The sequence below is a fragment of the Malania oleifera genome, chromosome 5, assembly GCF_029873635.1.
Source record: "Malania oleifera isolate guangnan ecotype guangnan chromosome 5, ASM2987363v1, whole genome shotgun sequence".
NCBI classification, from domain to species: Eukaryota; Viridiplantae; Streptophyta; class Magnoliopsida; order Santalales; family Ximeniaceae; genus Malania; species Malania oleifera.
In genome coordinates this window covers 101512658-101529597 of record NC_080421.1, presented here as the reverse complement: position 1 = coordinate 101529597, position 16940 = coordinate 101512658, and the positions used below count along the sequence as shown (strand labels likewise).

Genomic DNA, 16940 nt, shown 5'->3' with positions numbered 1-16940 from the left:
TGTGAATGAGATATTTGATTATTTAAATTATACCCTTAGGGTGTGATTCAGGTGGTAGTGTGGGTTGCAGGAGTGCCTCGCACGAGGTCAGGTGTTCAAATCCTCTCGAACTCGTTTTCGCCCTTGGACTCCTGAATTTATCCTCCCTTTGGAGTTGTGGGATCAACTTCAAGGGACGCAGGATTAGTCACATGGACCGTAAAACGGACACGTAGATACCCGATGTGTAATCCAAAAAATAAAAAATTGACTTATGTTTCCTACAAAGTGTCCTATTGGCTAAATTTTGAAAATAGGTTGGGATTGCACAATATTCCTGTGGTATGGTATCGGAGTATTTCTGAAAATTTTCATATAGTGTCGCTCTATGGATTTATAAATATACTACCAAATCACATTAAATTCGTGTGTTTTTATTACTTAATCTCTATGCTTTTTCCACCCACGTTTTCACAATAAAGTAAATTTCTAAAATCAAAATAATGTAAATTAAAAATATTTAAAATTTATGCAATTAACATTTCTCACATAATAACTAATAAATATTTTTTCATAAGAGATTTATATTTATTGAAACATTGAACTTGAGCATTAAACATTGAAACACTGAATGAGATGATTTTCAAAATAAATGTGCCAAATCTAAATTTTATTGAAATACAAATGATAAGAATGATTTGAAATTAAAATTGCCTCTATTTTTTGTATTGAAGGTTGCTCTATTTTTTTATGTGGATTGTAAGCTGTCTTCACTTTTGTTTTTCCCTGAGTTGCAGTTTCTATAATCCATTACTTTGATTGGTCCCGAAATAGTAATCAAGCTCTGCTTCATAAATTTTCTTCATGAATGCTTAAATTCTGAATCTCAAAAGTATATTCAGACGAAATAAATATAAGATCCTATTACATCATTTCTAGATTCGTTAAATTTTATATTTCAATTGTGCCAAACATAATCTTACTAGACATTGAAAATTTTTTATTCAAGCACAGGTTTACCAAATAATGAAAAAAGATAAAGAGATCTGATCGGCAGGGGAATGTCGCAATCTCAAATAGAAATTACTTTTATTATATTCCTAAAAATAACACAGATGAACAAACTAACACGAAGTCACAAATCTGGTCGTCAACGATAGGAGGAACAGAGAAGCTTCGACAAATTTCCTAATCCAAGATCGGAGGAAGGGATGCAAAAACCCGTGCAGCGTCCGACCCAAGCACCGTCAACGAATCACCGCCGTTCAATCTTGAAAAACTCATCTATTGATCAGTGCTTGTTCTTCAGGAGCATGTTTCTGAGATCGGCGACGTCAATCTCGTCGGCAAGATTCTCCGGCCGGTAGTTGCCGGTGACAGGATCTGGGACCCACGAAGAAGTCGTCTTCCCCGTCTGTTCTCCTTGTTTCTTCACTATCACGCCGCTCCTTGCTCCTCTGGCCGCGCTCGGCGCTGCCCCTTGAGTTGCCGCAGAATAACCCCGCCTGGACAAGACATACCAAACTCATAAATATAAAACCAAATTAAAAATTAAAGGAAATCACATTAAATTTTTTTAATGCTGTTAACGATTGCTTGCCGTAGAAGAGGGGGGGGGGGGATAGAAATAATCAGATTAGGAAAGGCATCGTCCCCTTTTCCCTTTCTTCCTCCCCGTTTTCTAGACAACTAAGCGCAGAACGAGTTTTGCAAAACTCTGAATTGAAACCGTATGATTACGAACGCCTAGTACCTGTTGACGGCGAGGGAAACATTATCGGCGACGAGAGCAGAGATCAGCTTAGCGTTGGAGAAAAAGCGAGCCATTTCGATCGAAAGCAGAAAGAGAATTTTGTCGCTGCCGTGAAAGCTTTCCTTCGATTTCTCGGAAAATCCACCACAGCAGCGAGAGAAACCTCTTCACAACGAAACCCCTCTGGCCCTCTCTCTTTCTCGCTTCTCTGCTCTAGGGTTGCAAATATTTGGTTGGAGATGAAGAGCTAACGCCATTATATATAGCGAGCAGGGTCGGAACGCGTAACGCAAGAGAGAGAGAAGAGATTTAGGGTTCAGAGGCGCCGCGTGAAAGAAGGTCACCGCTGTTACTCAACGGACCACTCAGTTATCGCCACGTGGTCGTTGAGCCGTGGAGCCGTCTTCCACCGTTTTCCAACCTTACCAAGAAATTTAAAATTTTCAAATAAAAAAAATCTACCCGTTCATTGCTGGGTCAAGCTTCGAGATTCTGCATGGTTCCATCTAATCGGACGGTGATGCGGCGCTCGTTTTCATCGAACGGCGGAAACTGCTGCTGTTGGTTTACGAGTAGACGACTTTTGTGGGGGCCGAAATATCAAGGTTTGCGAGGGCATGTGAACATTCGAGCGGGGCGGACGGACGCGGCGCCCTGGCATCGGGACCGTCCACGTGTATGGAGAGGATAGAGGCGGCGGTAGGTGCGGGCTGAGTCGATCCTTCTGGAATCTGCGAGCCTCGACGGTCCGTCGCGCGAAGGTCGCCGTCAGTCGCACCGGAGTCAATGGTCAACCCACATTCATCATCTTTATGGTGTCTTATCTCCTCCTAATTTCCACACATTGTTTAATTTTTGTTTGGACAAATGGCAATTTGGCACCGCCCCTCCTTTTTGGGTGGATCAGATTAAGGCACTCAAATTTTTTATTCGTGTCAAAAGCAAAGTTTGATTTTGTAAGATGCCGCGTGTATCACACAATACTTATAAATGGAACTAAAAATAATAATTAAAGACTTAGGAAAAGCATGTTAAATATTATTGAAAATAAAAATTTACTTTAATGTGATCGAAAATATAATAAAAAAAAATCAGATATTAATTATGAGTAGAATCAAAATTTTGTTCATATATTTTTGTGTGTGTGTGTGTGTTTTTTTTTTTTTTTTACTTTCTTTAATAACCAAACATGAAAATATAAATTTTTTCATATTTTCTTTTCTTTTTCTTAGTGTTTTTCGATATAGTAACCAATTTTTTTTATTAATACAATTTCTTACTCTAAAAGGATACTACCCACTTGCATAATCGAAAATGCCGTTTAAAAATTACTAAATAATAAAAATTATTTATTTCCATGCGCTTAATTATGTGAAAAATTATTAAGTTAGTCTGCGGAATCATGACATATTTTAGACAGTTACTCTTACTATTGAATTTTGAATGATTTTAAACAAAAAAGTCATTGGTTTAATTTAAAATTTTCTAAAATATTTAAAATCAACGATGTGATTGGCTTTAACTTAATAATTTCTCCAATTACATTGCAGTATAAGACTATTATTTTCTTAAAACATCTACTTATGTACTCTAAATGGGCAATAAAATAGTCAATGCTCACCAACTTTTATTATATATTTATGTAGAAATAGGTATATTTGTTTTAGAAAAGGGTAGCTTGTTTCACTCCAAAGACAAAATAGGGTTATAGAGCATGCATGCATCTTGACAAAATTAACACTAAATAATAAAAAATCTCCTTTTCAACAACTAACAACTTTTCCTTTTATGATGAAAGTAGTTTAAACATTTTATAATGCAATTGTCAAAAGAAACTATAATTCTAAAAATGTGAATTTAAATATAATAAAAATAAGGTAAAAAAGATACTAATATTCATTGAGATTTGCTTTTAAAAATTTCAGAGACCTCTCCTCAAATTTCTAATATTCCACAAATCTCCTCTAAAATTTGTCAAAAAAAATAGACACACTTTTCTTATATTTGGATGAAAGATAATTTTTTTAGGACTATAAGTATCCCAAAAATTGATCTCAAAGGAGATTTGTGGGATTTTTGAAATCTCGTGGGAGGTTCATTTTTTTTTTTTAATCAAATTTTAGAAGAGGTCAATATCTTTTGCGTTTAACTTAAACATGACACACATAACCTTGTTTGATCATGTAAAATAGAGCTTGAGTACTCTCATGTTAAACCATTTTAACACATTCTCTAGTTATCCTAAGCATTTTATCTAATCTTTCTAGAGGCTATTGGAGGTTTTTTGCCCTCCGTTTGGTTTGTGGAATAAAATCAAGTCTCAGGAATGAAATTGCATTCTTGCATTTGATTTGTGAAATTTAGAATGGAATCATATTCTGACTGGAATACAATCCCTATGAATGGGAGGATTGAAAGAAGCCAATGAACAGTGGTTGTACAGTGTTGATTTTATTCATATGCGAAGCTCTTTATATACACTTACAGAGGGAATCAAAAGGGATAAAAAAATGGTTACAGAAGAAACAGAAAGTTGCAAAAAATAGAAAAAAGGAATATTTAGCTGGGTTTGTTGTAACTGCTGATACGTCTCCTCGAGTCCAAAGGGGTGTCAACCACGTTGAGACTCGTTGTAAAGTGAAGGAATTTGTCTGAAACCAGTGGCTTGGTAAGAATGTCTGCAATCTGATCATTGGTGCTGCAAAAAGAAATTCTGTGGCTGTTGGCAGCAACACGATCCCGAACAAAATGGTAGTCAATGTCCATATGTTTCGTTTTTGAGTGAAAAACTGGATTTGCACAGAGGTAAGTAGCACCAAGATTGTCACACCAGAGTGTGGGTGCTTGGGGTAAAAATATGTCAAGTTCCTTGAGAAGAGATTGGAGCCAAATTAGCTCAGCGGCAGAGGATGCCAAGGATTTGTATTTAGCCTCAGTAGATGATCTAGCAATGAATTTTTGTTTCTTAGAGCTCCATGAGATGAGATGGTTGCCAAGAAAAATGCAAAAACCACTTGTTGATCGATAATCATCCGGACAACCACCCCAATCTGCATCAGAATAAGCTTGAAGAACAGGGCCTGAGTGAGAGGTAAAAAATAGTCCATGATTGATGGTGCCCTTGAGATATCGTAAGACACATTTGAGTGCACTCCAATGAGTAAGTTTGGGAGAATGCATGAACTGACAAAGTTTGTTCATTGCAAAGGAGATATCTCGCTGAGTGAAGTTGAGATATTGGAGACCTCCAATGAGACTTCTATAGAGGACTGGATCATCAAAGTAAGGTGAATCAAATTTGGAGAGGTTGAGTGAAGCAGCCATGGGTGAGGACATGGGTTTGCATTGGAGCATATTGCTGCGGGTGAGGAGGTTGTTGATGTATTTTCGTTGGGAGATGAACAGTACAGCCGTAGTGTGATCAATCTCAAGGCCCAAAAAGAAAGATAATTTCCAAGATCCCGAATAGGAAAGGCCTTGCTCATGGCAGCAATTAGTGTGTTAATAACTGAGGAATTTGATGCAGTAATGACAAGATCATCAACATAGACAAGTAGAAAAATTGTAACAGCTAGGGTGTTGAAGATGAAAAGGGAGGGATCAGCTTTGGAAACTTGAAAGCCATACTCACTTAACCAAGAACTGAGCTGATCAAACCAAGCCCTTGGAGCCTGCTTCAATCCATAAAGAGCTTTGTGAAACTTATAGACATAGGTAGGATGAGCAGAATCCACAAAATCCTGAGGTTGTTGCATGTAAACATCATCTGTGAGATTTCCATGTAAGAAGGCATTTTCAATGTCAAGTTGGCGTAGTGGCCAGTGCTGAGACACAGCAATAGAAAGAATGAGACAAATTGTGGAAGGTTTGACAACGGGACTAAATGTTTCATGATAATCAAGGCCAGGCCAAGTATACAAGATTAGATCTGGGTGGTTGTTGTCCGGTAGAGTCAGGGAGAAATTTTGACGGAGAGGAGGCTAATCCATCAACATAGGAGAAGAGATCTTGGCCCCGTAGATATGCTGTAATCTGAGCTTTCTAGAGAAGATAGTTTTCTGTGGTGAGTTTGGTTGTGATGATGTGAGAGAGAGAGAAGAAGAAGAGGGAGATGCAGGAATAGAAGAAGAAGAGGATAGCTCCATGGATCTCGACTGCTCTGATACCATAAAAGAAGCCAATGAACAGTGGTTGTACGGTGTTGATTTTATTTATATGCGAAGCTCTTTATATACACTTACAGAGGGAATCAAAAGGGGAATAAAAAAATGGTTACAGAAGAAACAGAAAGTCGCAAAAAATAGAAAAAAGGAATATTTAGTTGGGTTTGTTGTAACTATTAATAAGGATCACGATTCCAATCCTAATAGGGTAGAATCGATCTTCATTCCATGACGTCAAACTCATTTTATAATAAAAAAATTCTAAAAACAACAACAAATGTACTAATTATTATTACTATTATAATAAAAATAATAACAACTAATGATAATTATCAAATAGTAATAACAACTATAACAATATTATTAATAAAAAAATCAAAATAATTATTATTATTTTAAGGATAATAATTATTATAAAAATAACAAACAAATAATAACAACTAATAAAAATAAATAATAATAACAACAAAAGCAATAATAATAAAATCAAAAATAATAATTCTTTAAAAATAATAAATATAGTAATAATAACAATAAACAATAAGACAATAGACACTCACCTCTCCTGATATTTGGCAAAAAGATAGAGACCTCCCTTGAGTTTTCAAATTTCAAATATTTTATAAATCTCCTCTAAGATTTGTTAAAAAACAGACACACATTTCCCTTATATTTGGAAGAACGATGATTTTTTTAGGACTATAAGTATCCCAAAAATTGATCTCTAAGAAGATTGGTGGGATTTTTGAAATCTTGTTAGAGATTCTTATCTTTTTATCAAATTTCAAAAGAGGCCAATATCTTTTGCATTAAAAAAATATTAACTTGAAAATGTCACACATAACCTTGCTTGATCATGTGAAATAGAGTTTGAGTACTCTCATGTTAAACCGTTTTATCCTAGGCCTTTTATCTTATCTTTCTTTGGGCTTTTGGGGGTTTTTTGGCCCTCCATTTGGTTTGTGGAATAAAATTAAATCTTGAGAATAGATTTGCATTCTTGCGTTTGATTTGTTTGATTTGCAAAATTTAGAATGGAATCATATTTTGACTGGAATACAATTTTTGCGAATGAGAGGATCACGATTCCAACCCAAATAGGGTGGAATTGATCTTCATTCCATGGAATCGGATTCATTTTATAATAAAAAAAATTCTAAAAACAACAACAATGTACTAATTATTATTACTATTATAATAAAAATAATCACAACTAATGATAATTATTAAATAGTAATAACAAAGAGAACAATATTATTAATAAAAAAGACCAAATAATAATTATTATTTTAAGGATATTAATTATTATAAAAATAAAAAAATAATAACAACTAATAATAACTAATAAAAATAAATAATAATAACAAGAAGATCAATAATAATAAATAAAATAAAATTAATAATTATTGTAAAAATAATAAAAATTGTAATAACAATAATAAACAATAAGGCAATAGACACTCGCCTCTCATGAGATTTGACAAAAAGACAAAGACTTCCCTTTAGGTTTCAAAAATGTCATTGACCTATCCTAAGGTTTGCCAAAAAGACATAAACCTCCCCTAAAAGAAATTGTCATTTTACAAAATACAATGAGAGGTTTGTGTCTTTTCAACAAACCTTATGAAAGGTAGTTGAAATTTTTAAAACCTCTAGGGAGATCATTGTCTTTTTGCCAAACCTCATGAGAGATTAGTGTCTTATCTAAACAATAATAATTACACTAGTAATAATCACTATTATAAAAAAAATAGAAAAGTAATAATCAAACAAAAAAATAAATAAATAATAATACTAATTGTTATTATTATTATAAAAACAATAACAACTAATAACAATTATAACGACAATAATAACAACTAATAATTGTATTCATTACAATTAAAATAATAATTAAATTTACAATAACAACAAGAACATTATAAATAATAATAAAAAAGTCAAAATTGTAATAATTATTATAAGGAAAATCATTTTTATAAAAATAATAAAAATAATAACAACTAATAATAACTATGATAAGAAAAATATTTATTATTGTAAAATAATAACAGCAAGAAAAATAATAAATTGTTATTATTATTATTTTAAGGGTGATAAATAATATAAAAATAATAAAAAATAGTCATAACAACAATAAAAAATAATTACACCAATAATAAATAGCATTATAAAATAAAAAAATAATAATCAAACAAAAAAAAAAGCAATAATAATACTAATTTTATTATTATAAAAAAATAACAGTTAATACTAATTTCAATAGCAATAATAAAAAACTAATAATAATATTTATTACTATAAAACAGTAATAATAATGAGGAAAATAATGTTGACTTTTTGAGTTCTATCTCGTTTTGATAATGACAAATCACAAACATCTCATTTGTACATTTAGTATATGAACAGGTTTATATTTTAGAAGGCACAAATTGTAAATGCAAAATGGAAGCTATTAGACACTCAAAACACACGTCACGCGGCTCATTCCATTACAAATTGAAAAGCAACGATTGAAGACACGTATTTTCTTTTTCAGTTGTAATATATTAAGATTCAATTGTTCATGCATATCTCATTTGATTTAATGTGAAGCTCTCTAATGACCATATATTAATCCTAGGAACTCAAATTTTCATGGAAAACCTTTTTATCAAAAATGATAAACTAAATCAAAAGGTTTGAAATGGTTTTGAACTTGAAAAATGGCTGAAACTCAAATTCTTAACGGGTTTTGTCGACTGGATGTATTGCTTAGTCGACTGACAATCATCCGAGTATGATCTGGCAGACTGAATCATTAGATCAGTCAATCGGATCATTAGGTCAGTCGACCAAATTGCGCTAAAAGGGAAATCCTCCTTGGGTGGGTCGACCAAACCTCAGTTCAGTCGACAAGAACTCTCGGGTTTTGACAATTCTGACTAGAAAACGGCCATAAAATTTGAAATTAAATATTATTTTAATACCTAATGGTCATATAACGGTTATTTCTTGTATTTGCCTATAAATACAAAGCCCAAACACTTGGAGAATACTTTTGCAAATATCATTTAATACTCTTGCATCTTTGGGCATTTATTATACTCTTTTTCTCACATCAAATATCATCTACTCTCATTTATTTCAAAATCTTTTTGAGAGAATCTTCACCAACTGGTTGAGCTTCATTATTATCTTGTGAGAGTGCATTAGAAAAAGTTCTTTCATTGTACTAACCAGTTCTTAAAGGAGCATTTGATTGTACACAAAAAAATTTTTCATTCATATTTTTGCGATTCGAGTTTTGAACCGTGCCAAGCGAGACCATATCGTTTGGAGAGGTAGCTCTGCCTACAAGGAGTGTTGTAATGGGTATCTCCGCCCGAGTGAAGGAGTGTCGTATAAGGTAGCTCCGCCTTCGTTAAAGGAGTCAATAGTGGAAATCCTCAAACGGTTGTCTTAAGGCAAGGACGTAAGCGGGAATCGCCAAATCTTGTAAAAATCACTGTGTTTGTTTTTCTCTATCCCTTCTCTTATTTAAATTTCCGCACTTGTATGTTTGAATATTTATAACATTTGAGATTGATTGAGAAACCCTAAACTTGAGATTGTGTTTGTTTAAAAAAATAGGTAAAATAGTTTACCTAAATTTTTTAAATATCCAATTCACCCCCCTTCTTGAGATTTCACCAAAACTAACAATTCGTATTAGAGCCTTGTAACAAAAAGCTTAAACGTATTTGTATAAAGATCACATGGCTCATCTTGGTATATCCCCTTTTGGTGAGGGACAATCATCTACACGCCCTCCAATTTTCTGTGGTGTTAATTATACTTTTTGGAAACAAAGAATAAGAATTTTTCTTCAAAACATGGATTGGAGGGTGTGGAGAGTTGTTACTAAGGGAGATTATATACCTATGAAAACTATTGAAAATAAAAGTGTTCCTAAAACTAAAGATGATTTGAGTGAAGATGACATGAAGTTATTACAAGTAAATGCTAGTGCTATGAATATCTTATATTGTGCTTTAGATGCAAATGGATTTAATAGAATCATGACTTGCAAAAATGCTAAAGAAATTTGAGATAAATTAGAAATCACATATGAAGGAACTACTGATATTAAGGATAATCGTATTGATATGCTTACAAGTGAATATGAAACTTTCAAAATGACTCCTAATGAATATATATACAATCTATGTACATTAGATTTACACACATTACAAATTCTTTAAATGCTTTTGAAAAAACTTATCCTACTTATGAGATGATCAAGAAGGTACCTCTAATTTGGGAACCAAAAGTACAACTATAGTTGAAGGGAGAAATTTGAACGAAATGACGATGGGCGAGCTTATTGGATCCCTCATTGTAACGACCCCAAAAATAATAAGCTTGGAAGTGTAAAAATAAAATTAAATAATTTATTTATTTATTTATTAAATATTATTAAATTAAATTAATTAAATAAATAATATGATGGATATATAAGTATACATACATATATATATGAATAAAGTAATATATATATATATATGTATATAATATTAATATAATATGATAAGGATATATATGTATATAATACTAGTATTATATTGGATATTGGAATACAATGCAATGCTTCTCCTCGAAGCATCCAAATCAAAAATTTGGATTTAACATTTAGGAGCCAGCCGAATACTCTCATCTCTCTCGTTCTCTCTCTCTCCTCACATCATTTTTCTCTCTCTTCAATTCCTTCTCCGATTCTCGGCCGATTGAAAAACGAAAAATATCACTGGATTCCATTCTCGGCCACCAACATTTTATCTGGAGTGGATTCGTGATTAGGGCGTCGTAGGCACCACTCCTAGGATAAGGTAAACTTTTTTTTTTTTTTTCTTCAAGTCTTCAGTTAAACTGATGATCAAACACGATATTAGGGTCCCGGCTTCGATCCTCGTCATTTTAATCGGAGCAGATTTTTTATTTGGGGATCCTAGACACCACTACAAATTATGTTTGTTATTTTGAAAATTTAACAAATTAAATTTTAGTATTTAATTATTAAATTGTAGTACTTGATTATACTAGATTTTTGGAAATATTCCTAGGGCTAAATTAAACTGTGGGGATTTGATCATATTTATGTTTTTAATATGTTATAAATTAAATTTAAATATGGGAAGTGGATCAAACTCGTGTTTTTATAATTTAATCGGTTAATGGGAGCGTGTGAGCTTAGGAATATTAAGATAATTGTAATTCTAGGGTTGAACTGATTGAACTGGGAAAATATGATTTCAGGATTTTGAATTCCAAACGCTGCGGGCGTGGGTTTGGAGATTTTAGCAAGCACCCTCTCAATAAGCAGGTAAAGGGAATAAATTATAACAAATATTTTTAGAAAAATTAACTGGTTGAAATTTAGTATGTGAAATTGTGAATACTGTTTATGTTTTGAAAAAACTATGATATTGATATTTTCCTTGTGATCATTATATTATGATTATTAGTTAAAAATTGTGTAGCATGAGGAATATGAAATAGCAGTTTTATTACGGAAAATGTGGTTGAAATTGAAATATGTGATAATATGAGATACCCATATATGTTTTTATTCAGATGTGAAGATATGGGAAACCCAGTTATGTTATATATATATATATATATATATATATATATATATATATATATATACACGTGATGATATGAGATTTATATATAGATGTACTTTTACTAAGGAATGATGAAATATGATATACATATATGTTTTTACTACGAAATGATGATATACGAGATATACAACAACGTTTTACGTAAACGATGAAATGAGAAATATAGATATATTTTATACTGAAATAATGGTATGTGAAATACATAAAACTGTTTTATACAGAAATGTTGAACAGAGAATTATACAAAAATGATGAAAATTACAGAAATGATGAAATGTGAACACGGAAATGTGGAAATGAGAACCCTGATGAACCATAGTATACAAAGCATGGTACCGTTGCCAGTATTTGTAATTAGTGCAACCACACGTCTAGTACAAAGTATGGCGAGACATTCGATTAGGCCTATGAAGGGTTGTGTTACCCCCTGGGGTCCGGAGTAGGATTGGGTAGGCCAATCGTACTACAGACACGTTCCCCGTTTTGATTTAACCGGGTAGGCCAACTGCGATTAGGTCCAGCCTTCCGGCCGCACAACTCGGTCATGTGGGGTGAATACATGATGACCTACATATCCACAGGTTGGTTTCTCATTGCAAACGCGATAATATGTAGCTATGACTTACAGATGCGGCGTGTATTATATACTAGTGGATGTTCATGAGTTAGAAAATGTTTATGAAAAGTGAAAAGTGAAATGAACAACCATGAGTTACAGGCGAGTCGTGCTTTATGCCGGTGGATACTCATGAGCTCGATTATAAAAATGAGAAATGATATGAGAAATGAACAGCCATGAGTTACAAACACATTGTGCTATATGCTGGTGGATACTCATGGGCTAGAGAATGAATATGAATATGAGAAATGAGAGAGTATGTATATGATAAGAGAAATGAAAGAGTATGAATATAAAGATGAAATATGAAAGTATATGTATGTGATTATGAGAAATGATAGCTTATGAATATGAATATGAGAAATGATACCAAAGCTTATAAAATTATATTTTATATCTATATGATTATAAGAACATATATGTACATTTTTCTCAAATGATATAATCATTTAAATGAGTGTATTATGATATAACTAAACTCATGTGCCACACGCTATCAATAATTTATTCCATCTTATTGAGAGGTTTCTCACTCAGAATTTAAATATTTCAAGAAATCAAGACAGACCAGCAGAGAGAGCTCTGAGGTAGAGGAGACCGTAGTACCCTAATATTCAGAGTAAGTGTTTGAGCTAGGGGATGTGTTTTGTGCAACCTCTAGACTATTTTATAGATTTTTGGGAGTCTTAGCACTCTGGTATTATATAGCATTTTGGATGGTATTGTATATTGGGCTCAAACATTGCATGTAATCCGCTGCATGGATAGTATGTTTGGATGGACTGAATACCCGGTACCCACTTTAGGGTCGGGTTATGTGTAATATATGGTATCAGAGTTAGTTGACAGATGATGATTGATTATTATTGTTGAAAAAATTGGTAGAAAAATTAGTTCGTCACATTCATCACCTACGAAATGGCTATCAATGAAAGGATAAACGAGCAAAGCACAACAAATAAGGTTACAACTCTCAAAGCTTCTATGAGTAGCTTCAGGAGGAAAGTGATCAGGACACTGACGAAGACATGACCTTGCTGACCAAGAAGTTCAGTAAGTTCTTTAAAAATAATAGGAGATTTTCCAGAAAATATCGAGGCTCGAAAACAGAAAAAGGAGAGTCGAGCAAGAGAGAACAGAAGTCAAATCCTCCGACGTGCAACAACTGCAAAAAGGTTGGCCACATTAAGCCAGAGTGTCCATTGCTTAAGAAGGGCTCCAAAAAAAAAAAAAAAAAAAGGCAATTAAAGTCGTTACTTGGGACAAACCAAGTTCCAACAGTTCTAACAGCGACTCCAGTGAAAATGAAGGTGCAAATTTATGCCTAATGGCACATAGCAATAATGAGGTAAAATCTTCTTATTCCTTTACCTTATATTATCCTAGTGATGATTCTGTCAATGATAGCATGCCTTCATACAAAGAATTGAAAATGAAATATGTTCATACACACAAGGCTCTTGAAAAAATGACTAAAAAGAACTCTTCTTTGAAAAATGAAAATAAAGAACTAATAAAGAAGTTAGAAGACCTAAAGGAGTCTAATTCTATTTTGCTAAAAGAAATGGATTTGAAAATTACAAACTTAGAAGGAAAACTAGAAGATGACTCCAAAATCATTTACAAATTTATAGGAGGAAAAAGAATTTTTGAAAAAATCCTAGGAACTCAAAGAAAATCTTTAGAAAAGGTTGACTTTAATGGCAAAGAAAATAAGAAACAGAAAAATCTATATATGGGTTATTTTGTAAGGGAATCAAAATCGTATACTCCCTCAAAAGTTTCTTATATCCATGCTACATGTTTTACGTGTAAAAAGAAAGACTATGTCAAATTGACCGCCCTTTCAAAAATAAGGATACTAAATCTAAGATGGTTTGGAAAGTAAAAGGAGAATCAAATGCTAACTCAAAAGGACCCAAGAAAACTTGGGTACCAAAAGTAGTTACCTAAGTTTATCTTGTAGGTATATTTCAGGATGTCCTCCTCAAGGGATAAATGGTACATGGATAGTGGATGCTCGAGGCACATGACAGGAGATAAATCAAAATTCACATCCATTACGCCAAAAGATGGAGGATTCGTCACCTTTGGAGACAATGTCAAAGGAAAAATCATCGAAGTCAGGAAGGTCGGTAAGGAACATTCTCTCATTATTTATAATTTACTAATTGTAGAAGGATTGAAGCATAACTTGTTAAGTTTTAGTCAATTATGTGATAAATGGATATAGAGTTACATTTGAACAAGATAAATGCATTGTTGAAAATTCATCTGAACATAAAGTACTATTTGTTGCTAATCGTTATGAGAATGTTTACACTATTAGCTTTGATAGCTTAGCCTCACAAGATGTAAAATGTTTTTCCCCAATTAATGAGGCTAGTGGGTTATGGCATAGGAGAATAGGTCATGCTAGTATGGACTTGCTTTCAAAACTAGTTAAATTAAGGAGAATTAGTTAATGGTCTACCAAAGACATAATTTGTAAAAGATAAAATTTTTTATGTCTGTCAACTTGGTAAACAAACCAAGTCTAAATTTAAAAAGAAGAAATTCATCTCTACTAGTAGGCCACTACACACTTAGACTTATTTGGTCCAAATCAAGTCCAAAGTCTAGGAGGTAAATCCTATGCATTTGTCATTGTTGATGATTACTCTAAGCTCACATGAGTTCTATTTCTAGCATCTAAGGATGAAGCATTTGAGAGACTTCCCAAATTGTGTAGAAAAATCCAAAATGAAAAGGGTTATACAATCACACATATCCTATCATGCCCTAAAACCCGCCAGGTGGAGCTCGAGGTGTGATGAGATCAATCACCGTCCCTGATACTATATTTCGCATACACGCAGCGGAAAAATAAAGAACAACCTCAAATAAAATACTAGAGTACTATAGACAACCCAAAATAAAAATCCATCCATATATATTACATAACTAGAAAATCTAACACATTATTATACATATTTCAGTTCTACTACCACTCACAAGTCTCCAAAATTCTAAGCTCTACACTGGAGCTTACTAAGCTCGATCACCTAAAGGACCTGAAAAGTCAATAATTCCTCGAGGTGAGACACCTCTTAGTAAGGAAGAAATATATTATAGCAGTGTGTGGCAAAAGAGTTTTATTACATATATAAAATATAACTTCATCAATTAATCAACAACCACTAGCTAGGCACTTACACACTGCAGTCACACAAACAAAACCAATATTTATAGTGTAAGTTCCTGAGGATTGGGAAGATTACACGCCCATACATGTACCTTTCCTCTGCTGTAATACCTTTATAGCTACCAGGGTACTTACCTTACTCAGTAAGCCCTCAGGGTTATATTCATAAGCAAAGTCTCTGAGAATAGGGAAATTTACACGCCCATACATATAACTTCCCTCTGCTCTGGTAGCAGACTATAATTACTAGGACACTCGCCTTTCTCAGTAAGTCCTTGGGCGGAAAGATTTACTTTGCCATAAATATTTATACAAGTAAATTCACATACCAATATACACTCACATTCACATCAATCATTCCATATAGTCTGCAAACATATACATCACAGTTTATTCACACAAGATACAACACAATCCATTAAACTCAGTACGTGGCCCACCTAGGGAAATTGCATACCTACCAGCACGTGACCCACCTAGGGAAACTGCATACCTACCAGTACGTGGCCCACGTAAGGCCGCTGCGTACCTCGCTATACGTGGCCCACATAGGGTAGCTACGTATTTCACTGTGCGTGGCCCATGTAGGGCAACTATGTACTCCACTGTACGTGGCCCATGTAGGGTAACTACGTACTCACACTGTATGTGGCCCACGTAAGGCAGTTACGTATTTTACTACACATTTACGCTCACAACAGACAGTATTCACAATCAACTCATATTCACCATCAAGCAATGTTCACAACCAAGCAGTACTCACAACTAGATAGAATTCGCAACTGATCAGATTTTTTTTACAAGCAGTCAGTATTCTCAATTGTTGACCTTATAGGTCATTTCCCATTTTGATTATGACAAATACCTTAATATTTAATGTTTGTCTCGAGTTTGTGTGCAGGTTCAGTTTTGCATGACTTGGCAATATCATATGGTAATATATGGAGACTCAGAGACTCAAAGAATTTGAAGACTAAAGTGTTTAATTGTTGTATTTTAAATATTTCATTCTCTTGGGTCTGTAATATAATATGGTTTGTAATAACTACATCATTTGCATGATAGAACCAAATACTCAAGAGACCATAAATCGACCCCTAGGTCCTTGCACTAGCACTTAAGATTAGCCCCACTATCATACATATAATCAAGGAAATCTATATTTAAAAATAGGACTTGGAACCTAAAATGATAGGGCTTCGGGCAACAGAACCTTGGCATTGAAAATGCCTTGGTCGACTAGACGTGGGAAAGTAAAATAGTTGACTTGACTTTAGGCTACCGAACTGAAATGAACTAAGTGTTCATGGTCGACCGAACTCTTATTTATGACTTTTCCACCTTCCCTCGGGCACCCTAACTTCATGTTCATTTTCACCTTAGGCGACCAAACTGGCAAGTTCAGTAGACCGAACTTAGAGTCAGGCGACCAAACCTCAAGCAATTTGGAAAATTGCCTTGACTTGAGCCACCCGAATTTACCCTCGAGCACCCAAACCAAAAAACTAAGCTTTTTCACATGTATCTATTCGAGCGAACGAACCTATAGTCCGGGCGACCGAAACTCTCAGGTTGCATATTTTTTAATTGTGGTAAT

The 16940-nt window shown here is 33.6% G+C and overlaps 1 protein-coding gene across 1 annotated transcript; it reads right to left on the bottom strand.

Moving 5' to 3' along the window:
* Positions 1 to 1041: 1041 nt before the first annotated feature.
* On the bottom strand, positions 1042 to 2326 carry LOC131155572 (protein SENESCENCE-ASSOCIATED GENE 21, mitochondrial-like). Its single transcript, XM_058108797.1, has 2 exons — positions 1733 to 2326; positions 1042 to 1484 (listed from the first exon to the last, which is right to left on the bottom strand). Exons 1-2 carry the CDS (start codon positions 1804 to 1806, stop codon positions 1271 to 1273), a joined length of 288 nt encoding a protein of 95 aa, XP_057964780.1. The 5' UTR covers positions 1807 to 2326; the 3' UTR covers positions 1042 to 1270.
* Between the last annotated feature and the right edge of the window lie 14614 nt (positions 2327 to 16940).